This window comes from Gambusia affinis, linkage group LG08 (genome assembly GCF_019740435.1).
Source record: "Gambusia affinis linkage group LG08, SWU_Gaff_1.0, whole genome shotgun sequence".
In the NCBI taxonomy this organism is placed as follows: domain Eukaryota; kingdom Metazoa; phylum Chordata; class Actinopteri; order Cyprinodontiformes; family Poeciliidae; genus Gambusia; species Gambusia affinis.
This window is the reverse complement of record NC_057875.1, coordinates 26,242,110-26,252,327: the sequence shown is the minus strand read 5'-3', so window position 1 is coordinate 26,252,327 and position 10,218 is coordinate 26,242,110. Positions and strand designations below refer to the sequence as shown.

General features: G+C 42.2%; 1 protein-coding gene across 1 annotated transcript; it reads left to right on the top strand.

Annotated features, from left to right (window-relative positions):
* The first annotated feature begins 84 nt into the window (after window positions 1-84).
* On the top strand, window positions 85-2,956 carry borcs5 (BLOC-1 related complex subunit 5). The gene is made up of 4 exons (XM_044124791.1): window positions 85-474; window positions 609-752; window positions 1,511-1,668; window positions 1,746-2,956. The coding sequence occupies exons 1-4, from the start codon at window positions 417-419 to the stop codon at window positions 1,977-1,979; spliced, it is 594 nt and encodes a 197-aa protein (XP_043980726.1). The 5' UTR covers window positions 85-416; the 3' UTR covers window positions 1,980-2,956.
* Window positions 2,957-10,218: the final 7,262 nt, after the last annotated feature.

Here is a 10,218-nt window from a genome sequence, read left to right as displayed (position 1 = left end):
GTTATTTGACATTTACTAAACAGAAAAAATTTCAAGATTATTGGTCCTTTTTTTCTTAACTAGTTCCTTTCCTCCGCAGCAGCAGGGGGCAGCAAAGAACCAAGCGGTCCTTCCGGGCTTAATATTTACGGAAGTAGGCAGATCATCAGGAGAAGTCTTTAGTGGTTTTTGACGAACGAAGCATAAAAGATGATATTTTCTCCTCCACATTTTAATTATAGATCTTTAGTAATTGAGAAACATTTTGTTGCTTCCGCAGGACAGTCCTCAGCTGTTGAGACATGATGAATCTGATTTTGTAGTTCTTTAAAATCCTATCACGGTTTCAAGCTCTGAGTTGCTTGAAAAACGATCCAGAAAACAATTGATATCTGGCTCCGAGCAGAAGGTGACGTTTGCATTCAGGTGTCGTTACCATGGGAAACGAACAGAGTGGAGATGCGGAACATAAACACTCCGATTACAGCGCATCTGGTAAGATCACCTGTTTTAGAGATAGCCGTGTTAAATAAATGTTTGTTCGCTACAGTTTAAGTTCTGGTTTGCGGTTGTCTTGTGGAGAAGCTGTGCTGAGATGGACTTCATCTCTGACTCTGGTGTCATTTCAGCGGTGCCATCCCCGGCCAGACAGAAGGCAAAGATGGATGACATCGTGGTTGTGGCTCAGGGGACTCAGTCACTGAGAAATATCCACAACGACCCCGATGTGATCAAGCTCCAAGAGATCCCCACGTTCCAGCCGCTTCTGAAAGGTACGAGGCACCGCTAGCAAGTGGGACGTCTGTGTCATGAAGGTTACAACAAGCGAGGGTAGGGAGGTTCAAAGTGTGGCACGGGGGCCATTTTTGACTCCTAGATTTGTTTGTGACCCCACAACAACGATTTAAGAATGGTACATATATGGCTCGCAAGTACAAGGCAGTGGAAGTAGATAAAAAGTTGTTGGTTTTTTTTTTTTTTTACTGACTTTTCAGGTGGACAATACATCAATGTTCCAGTCGTTATGAATCAAAATCAATTCTAGACACGTAGGGTTTTGTTTTATTTGTCTAGATTTAAAGGAACTCAGTGTTTCAGCTGCTTTGCAGTTTTATGGAAGTTTGTTCCAGATTTGTGTTTCATAGAATCTGAATGCTGCTTTCCTATGCTCGGTTCTGGTTCTGGGGATGCAGAACCAGAACCAGAAGACCTGAGAGGTCTGCAAGGCTGATGCAACAACAGCAGATTTTTAATAGATTTTGCACTAGTAAGTTAGTTTTGTCTTATTTCAAGTGTACTAGACTAGACCAAAAAGACTCGGTAAGATGTTGTGTTTTTGTAGTGAAAATAAAACCTAAGGAAACCAAATATCTTCAGGATTCACCTAACAATTGTTAGTAAGGCTTCTTTTTGGAGGTTTAGATTATAAAAAAAAATACCTAAAACTTTTCATTTTCGTTCTGATCCACAAGCTTTTTGTGGCTCCAAAATGCCTGGGCAGATCTTTCCTTTTGTGTTTGTCTCTTTGTAGGAGTGCTGAGCGGTCAGACGTCCCCGAGCACCGTCTGTCTGGAGAGGCTGGACCCGGCCCAGGTTCTGCAGCTCTGCATCCGGTACCAAGACCACCTGCACCAGTGCGCTGAAGCCGTGGCTTTCGACCAAAACGCTCTCGTCAAGAGGATCAAAGAGGTTCGAATTTCAATTAGACCAAACCAGAGAAGAGTTATATACTATCCCCCCCGGTACAAACTGTCTTTTTCTTTCAGATGGACTTGTCTGTGGAAGCCTTGTTCAGCATAATGCAGGAGCGCCAGAAGCGCTACGCCAAGTACGCCGAGCAGATCCAGAAGGTCAACGAGATGTCCATGATCCTGCGGCGCATCCAGATGGGGATCGACCAGACAGTGCCGCTCATGGAGCGTCTCAACAACATGCTGCCGGAGAGCGAGCGGCTGGAACCCTTCAGCATGAGGTCAGAGGGCGAACCTGCCTCCAAGTAGCCCAAGCTGGACCCAAACCCAGCCGCAGAACAGGTTGGATGAGCGTGGACTGCTTCGACTCTGGTGGAACTGATAGCGATGAGAAAGTAGCTCGTCTAGTCCTGCATGTTTTCCCAACACGGGGAAGGAGCAGGAAAAAGTTTCACATCTTCTTCTTGGATGTAAAAATCATGGAGACACTTGCCAAAAAAAAACAAAAAAAAAAACACAGCTGCAGAACTAACAGAAGGCTTTTTTTTTTTGTTGTTGTTTTTTTCGGATCACTCGTCTCACTTTACAAATCATGGCTGAAATCTGCCTTTTAGTTCCAGGTCTGGTGTTTTGTCCTGAGCGTCGTGGTTAAGACCCTTGTACTTGTGAGGAACTGAGAATGTTCTAGATGAACACGACCCACAAGTCAAAGAGTTACTGTTGGCTTCGAGTTTTACTTGAATGGTTTGGTTTGAAGTATGTTGAAGTACAGTAGCAGCTATGGATTAAACCAGTGCTTTTTAAAAATCCGGAGCTGATTGCAAAAGAAATGACTGACGAAGCTCTCAATCCGTGACGTGTTTTAGGATCTCGTAAAGAAATCTCAGCCTTATTATTGTTTGCTGGCGAGTGACAGCCAGATAGCCCTGCCTACCAACAGCAAGTGGGAGTTAAAGAACCGTTTGCTCTTTCCTTCAGGAAACCGATCAAATAAATTTCACTGCATCTGATTTGGAGTTTGAACCAGAAGTCTTTGCTAGCACACAGCCATGTTTGGTATAATTATTATTGTTTATGTACCTAAAAATTCTGAGATATTAACATGGCTAACCTGATAGGGCCGTGTTAGAATGGTCGCAAAATATGCATTCATAAAAAAATCTTTCACCTCTTTCCACCTTCATAAACAAGTGTATCGCCCTGGGCTTTCCCTAGGTGGCGCCAAATCTGCATTTTTGTTTCCCTGTATGGTCCAAAATGCAGTCAATAAAAGTTCAGTTATTTCACAGTCAGTCATTAAGTGAAACACATTATATAAATTAATTAGACACAATCTGATGCTCTCAAGCCTTTTTATTTCATCGATTTTCTGTTTACAACTAAATTAAAACACATCTAGGACCAGATTATTACATCAGAAACAATAATTAAAAAAACATGATTAATACAGAAGTATGAGCTTAATTAAAATTATGTTTTATACCTGACTAAATGTTATTTTAGAAGGAAAATTTTTTATCCAAAAAAACCAAACAAAAAACCCCAACCATCAAGGAGCATTGACAGACGCTCCGAGATGATAAGAACTTCAGTTACCATGGCTCCAGTGGTCCAGTGGCCGAACTCCAAAGGCACAGACACAGAATCGAGCACATGATGCTAACTGAGATCATCAATGGGTCCCCTAATGGCAGGCACTTAGTCACGCTGGCCCCAATAGTGTAGAGGCTACATGGGAAACAAAAAAGGTTCCTGCTGCACCTACAGTCCCTGTGATGTCGAATTATGCTGGGCAACATGATTTCACTCTTGAGTTCAACAACTTGGGAACGGAAAAACGATGGGGAGACACTGGAGAGGCCTGGGAAATGTGGAGGGTCCGGCTCTAAATTTTCCCATCAGGAAGTAAAAAATGGCCAAATTTGAAAAATCCTGGGGGCTAACCGTAGGTCACAGGGTCATGAGACTGGGGTATCCTGAAAAAGCCATCCCTCATTACCCATATGCCCAGGGTCCTTGATTTTTAACACCCACAGTGACCCCGTGACAGCCCCTCAAAGAGGGCAAAATTCACCTAAAAAAATACCTAAAATGATCCTTCGTGGCCCAGGTTAGGTGAAGTTCCATTTATAGCCACCAGGTGACATCGGGACATCTAGGAGGATTTAACATGGAAATATGGAGGATATGCACACACCCCTAACTCATCCTCGTACCTCAAGAGAACTTTTCTAATTGGACCGTGAGTATTGATTATGTCTTTAATCTCTTCCTCTATTAAAATCAATATAAAAGCTTTTTGGTGCCGTCCAGATAAAGGAGAACGTTTTAGCGTCAACCCACAAATTACTTCCACCTCTGCAAGAAAACCCATTTTTGCCGGACAGCAGGTTGTTATTTGCTTCATTGTATCTGTGCCAGATCAGTCAATTTCATCTACTTGATATATAAACCGTGAAAAGGCTTACACCCAATTTAACTGTCTTTCTTGAATTCGCATTTACTTCCGATTGAGTCGGTATGATTAAATGTTTGTTGAATTTTAATCAGGGTACGACGTCCTGATAGCCATTCCACTTGTACAGAGATCCTTTCTTTCACATTGCGGCGCCGCATTAGTCCACTTCGTTGACAAATGGGACATAAAACAAAGACTAACCTTCACTGGAACTTTAACTAGAACTCTTTGATATGTTATCGCCTTTCATGTGTACATAGAAACGGGTGGAAACGCCTTGAACAGCCTTTGGGGGGGGGGGGTGTATTGTTTGAACATCGCCCTTGAAGTGAAAACTGTCGCAGCATTCCGTGGCGAGGAGGTGTGAAAGTTCCTCTGAATCTTCTGTAATGAGGAGTTCCTCCTGACGCTCCCAGCGGGATATTAACACCGCCAGATGATTCAATATAATCTGCCGCCAGGAAATTCATTCTCTGAAATGAAAGAGAAATCCAATTTCCCCCTGTATACTTCTCATTTGAATATAAATCAAAAGCCTGGTTTGCTGCCTCCCTCCTTCCTGGCATTCAGCGCTTCAAATTAAAAACATGAAAATATGTCAGGGCTTCAGATGGTTGAGCTGCAACACTGGTCCTGTTTCTTCGAGTTTTCCCCATTACTCGTTACTGGATTGTGTTTTTTTTTTGTTGTTGTTTTTTTTTTATCTGTGCAAATTGCTTTAATTAAAACACTGGAAAAAAAGCTTACCCTCAGTTTGGCTCCAGTAAGCCATAATGTGGAATTCCTCACTTCACTTGTGAAGAATTGCTAAGAGGTCGATTAATATTACTTCTTTTTCCTGTGATTTATTTTGAGATTATCAAACAGTTTGATCCATTTTCTGTTATGTGACACAAGTGCATTTTAAGAAACTGCAGGAAATTAAAAATGTGAGCATTTAAAAAAAAAAATGCTCACATTTTTCTACAAGATGTAGATAGATTTTACATTTTCTAAACAAGAAATGAAGGGAAAATTTAATAATTGAAACATGAAATCCAGTTGACCTAAACGTACTTTTGAGAGGAAAAACAAAACTTTGAAATAAAGATGGAATCTGTAGTTTGAAATGTAGGACATAAAAGAGAAGGTAATATTTATTATTTTTAACATCCTCCATATTTGTTTCAAAACTTAAGATTCTAAAAAAAAACCCTAAAAATCCAGCGCTCCAGACTGACTGTGCTTTTGTTTTTGCAAACTACACAACTTTAAAAGTTCATATCACACATCTGGCTACCCTCTTAAGTATGCAGCATGAATTTTTCACACCGAAAACAGAATTACATTTCAGGTCGGCGAATCCAAAAGTTGTCCTTCTGAAATAACACTGAGTGCAAAATATGATATAGTGAAAAATGAAATTGCTAGCTTCCTCAGAAAACCCATTCCTATTGGGGCAGGAACGTTTCAGGTACAATTGAAAACCTGACGCACAACTGACACCTGCATACAACAACGATGGATGACGACGCTGCTTCTCTGGGGCCACAGGGCGTTCAGTTTTGCTCCAAAAGACGATTTGATAAGACGCTGGAAGAGACTACTGTTGTGTTCATGTTGTGTTTTTGCATCACTGAAGCTTTTCGAGCCTAAAATAGCATCTCAGTGCTAAACACACAGCAGTACAAACATCCCTAATGCTAATGTTAGCATCCACCGAAGTGTTTTTTTCAGTTACATGAATGACCTGTAGAGTAGCACTTTACACCAATATGATTGTTGAACAACATAACAGATTAAGTATCTTTGTTCTTTAGCTCATATGACTATTTATTAGAGAACTTAGCAGAAAAAAAAGGGGGTTTGTGACGATTAAGATGTGAACGGACTCTCCAATTAACCTGATTAAAAATGTTTCGTCGAGTCACATGGCTAGCATTTTTCTTTGCATTTTATTCTACGCATGCACCGTCTTTCCCACACCCTCTTTCAGGTCAAAGCGATCCGGCCAGGAGCAGTAAATACCGCAGAGAGCAGCTGGAGGGAAGGTTAGATGATTGCCTGTATCGACTGTATTGACTTTCATCCTGTAAAATGACCCAGCACAGCTTTTTATTCGACAGCCAGCCACCTCCAGTGACAGATACTTGATGGAGCTCCCACCCCCCTCATATTTTTCTCTTCTTCGTCGTCTTCTTCTTCTTCTCCTCCTGCTCTGGAGAAGCGAATCCCTCGTCAAACCAAATACAACTTGGAACATCTAATACAGCACTTTGTTGCGTCGTTGCGCACAGCATTGGCTCTGAAGGTCCGCACAAAGTGACGCGTCCTTCCACTGACAGGCCGTCGCTCAAGACGTTACCAGAGAGACGACTGCATGTGTCAGCCGCCTGACAGTACACGTGTAACTAACACGCTGCCCCGCTGTCTGGTTTCCATGACAATCGGGGTGCCATGCCACAACAATAATTTAAAATCTGAGCTTTGAAGGTAGCAGTGGAGTGTTTCCCGTTCAGTTATCATCATCTCACCTTAAAGTTCAGAGTAGAGGATGATGGTACCTCAAGATGGACACATTCCCAGATAACCAGCACATCATCAGCAGTTTAATCAGCCGCTGGGTTGAAAGGAAAAAACACACACAAAAAAAAACCAAGTTCAGTTCTCCATTGGACAAGTCAAGCTTTAACGACGACGGTAATAGAGGATAAAGCCGACCGTTGGGGAACTTGCTAGGGCTCCGGTGTGTGACGGTGTGAGACGCAGATGGTGATTCAGCGCCACAGAGGCAGCTGCCATAAAATCCAATTGACAGCATCATGTCTCATCTGAGGCACCCTGTGGCCAAACAAACAGCGGCTCATTAAAGAATCCGTTTGGACCGTCTGCGCCGAACGGGGAGCGAGGTGACATTGACTCGTAATGTGGTTGAGCGAGGTGGCGTGTGAGCTAGGAGGAGGAGGTGTGTGTGTGTGTGTGTGTGGTAATAAACCTGGACAGTTTTCTTTAGCCTCTATACTCATGGCCTCTCACCAGTTGTAGTTGAACTTCAGGAGCGCTGTCTCCTGAGTTAGCTGAGAGAGTCAAGCTGGAACTGACAGGCAGCAACGCAAAACACGTGATGTTCTAGTCAACCCACCCACGGCTGTGAACTCTACGTCAAAGTTTTGTTTTTTTTGGTGGTGTTGTTGCTTTTATTTTACAAAAAGGTAGAAGCGAAGCATTGTGCAAATGTGACATCATTGTTTCTGTTCTGAAAAGCCTTTGAAATGCAAAGGTTCAAGGTAAGTAGTTACATGAAGGATGGCAGAAAGAAAGAAATACGTCTGAGTCAAGTGCTGAAAATGCAGAGTCGTCTTTTTGCGGAAGACAGACAGACCAAACAAAAATGTCCCCAGCACGTGAACATCAAACATTCCTCTTTATTAACACACGCTTTAGTTCATTTTGAACATAAACGCTTGGTGGTTTAAGTAAGACTTAAAGTACTACGTATAGTCTACTTTGTTTGGAAAGCCTTGAATCCCCCCCGGCAACCATTCGGCTGTGCAGAACGCTTGGTGGGACCTAACACCACCTTCAAAGACGCAGCTCAGCCTCACAGAGGAGCCCTTCCTCTGTGGCTGCCCCGCTCGGCTCCTTCAGACTAGCCAGCAGCAATTAGTAAGCACTTGTTGGAACTGCTCATTCGAGGAACTACTTGTCAGTGCATCGCTGGCAAAAACATTGTTAAAGGGTTAATAGAGGAGCCATGTTGTGATGACTTCCTCAATGTAGAGTTTCAGAAACAGCAGGAGTTTTTTTTTTTTTTTTAAAGAGACAAGAGACCAATTTCAAGACAGTCAATTTTTTTTGTCATATTTAATATATACATAATTTTTATTACAACTGAAGGTGAAATTGTCACTTTGTTGTGTTATACAATTACTCTATGTGGCTGGAAAACACAATACTGCCCCTGTAGTATATTTTTAGCCTATTTTACCATATTTGTAAGGCTGTGCAGTATTTATAAACTCAGTACAGGGTGGCTATAACTTCAGAGCACTTTCTTTAACTGGACAGTCACCTCTTAGAAAACTACTTCATTCGTTCAGCTGCAGCCCTTTGAAATGTTAGAAGTGATACAATAATTTGAATAGACTTTTTCTTGTGCACTGAATTGTGAGTCATACTGTAGTTGTGTTTTTTGTTGTTGTTTTTTTTTGTTTTTTTGTCGTTCAACGCGATTGACAGTCATCAGCTTCGTTTTAACCACAACGGAGCCCCTGACTGCGTGCTAAAAAGACACCCGCCGCTGCGTGTGCTGAGAGAGAAGGAGGATTTTATGAAGACTTAACATTTCATCCATTATTCATGGGGAAGTGGAGGAGACCCAGTGAGACGGGAGCCACTTCCATCACGGCTCTGTTATGTTTGACTCGTTCAGATGAGTGAGTCAAACGAACCGCTGGGATTTCCTCCCTCTCTCTGAGCAAAAAAACAAAACAAAAACAAAGCAGCTCATTGCCGCAGGACATTTTCTTTCTGTTGTTTTGGCTTCCAGACGTCCAACCTTTGGTAACAAATGTGGCTCCGTGCTCCTCATTAAATGTAATTTTTATTTGGAAGATCTTATTAAAAACAGAAACTGGCCGAAGGAGCAGGCCTTAATATTGTCCAATCGATAAACATATGATTTACAGATTTACAGTTGCAGATTTCATTGCAAACGTGCGCAAAACTTTGTCAATAATAATGTTGGAAGGAAAAAAAAAAAGCAATTTCTCAATTGGAGCGTTGCCGTTAAATAAGAAATGCAGTTAAAGTCACGTGTGAATATTTGTGTTCACGAGATAAGTCATGTAAAAACACGCCTTGCCGTCATTCTCCAACTACTTCCTGTCTTCTTCTTCGTGTTTGGCGCCACTAGCAGCATCCGGATGTTGTTCATGTGATGCAAAAAAAGTTTTCAATTGCAAATTTGCGACATACCCTAATTTCAATATGGCTGAAAAACTACCTCGTCCTAGCGACAAACCTTTTTATAGAGAAAGTAGTTTTTTTCAAAATTGCCATGTTTCCGTTGTTGGGTCTATTTTGGTTCCTAACCTGCAAGGAATCAATCAGAGACACAAGTTACTCTTCTGCAGAAGAGGGGAGAGAAGCCAGACATGAAGAACAACTGTCTGGGATCAACTCCACCGGCTCTCACCTCTCAGCTGCTTTTTATTATCATAACAAGGAAAAGAGGGTTGTCTTTCTTCACATAGTCACACAGACAGTTTGGTCAGAGAACTCTGCCACAGGATGCTCTAGGACGCTCTTACAAGGCACAAAGCTGACTCGTGTAAGGCAGGCAGTTTGATAAAACCAGGAGAGTGAATGAGCGTTTCTACTCTCCAAGCGAACATCCAAAGGACAGTTAATAATGTACCATAAAAGAAAAGGGGCCAAAGAGAAAAACACAAAGGAATAATAATAATAATAACTAATAATTTAAATGAACTTGGATAATAACTTTTCCAACATCCGTTAAGCTAACTTATTGTCGAAATGTCAATTTGCGCAATTATCTGGTCAGTGGAAGTGCAGCTTGTGTTCTCTGTGGACGGAGCTCTGCAGCATGTGCCTTACTGCGGCTCCTCTGAAAAGGAAACACGTGTACTGCTTGATTTTGAACAATAACAAGTAGGAGGAATCTATTATTTGCCATCATTCATATGCAAAGCTATCCTCTGTAGGAACATCCTCCACTTCAGTCTGCACTCAGTGGTTTGCTGCTGCTTTGTTAGTTGTGTGCCAGTGTGTGCTTGAGTTTAAGGGGGGAAAACATCATCCTATATCAATTATGTCGAGTGGCCTCTTCAGGCTGATTAGCACATAAGAGGCCGAGCCAAGCGCTTTGTTCTGGAATCATACGGGGACGGAGATGGGTCGGTGTGTGTGTGTGCGTGTGTGTCAGCAGAAAGGCTGTGGAGGACCATTGAGGTTTGATCAGAACCAGAACTCGGAGTGAAACGTCCTCTGTGTTTGGCTGTCCTCCCAAAAACAGACAAATAGCCAATTCGTTTAGAATAATTGCTGTTATTTTGTCCCCAGAGCCAGCTTGCCTGCTGCTCGCCTCTG

What these genes read in the sequence shown, in the direction of transcription:
- borcs5 (XM_044124791.1), top strand. Translation starts at nt 417, where the DNA reads ATGGGAAACGAACAGAGTGGAGATGCGGAACATAAACACTCCGATTAC. An exon ending in CTCCGATTACAGCGCATCTG is followed by an intron (nt 475 to 608) that starts GTAAGATCACCT and finishes GTGTCATTTCAG; the next exon opens with CGGTGCCATCCCCGGCCAGA. An exon ending in GTTCCAGCCGCTTCTGAAAG is followed by an intron (nt 753 to 1,510) that starts GTACGAGGCACC and finishes GTCTCTTTGTAG; the next exon opens with GAGTGCTGAGCGGTCAGACG.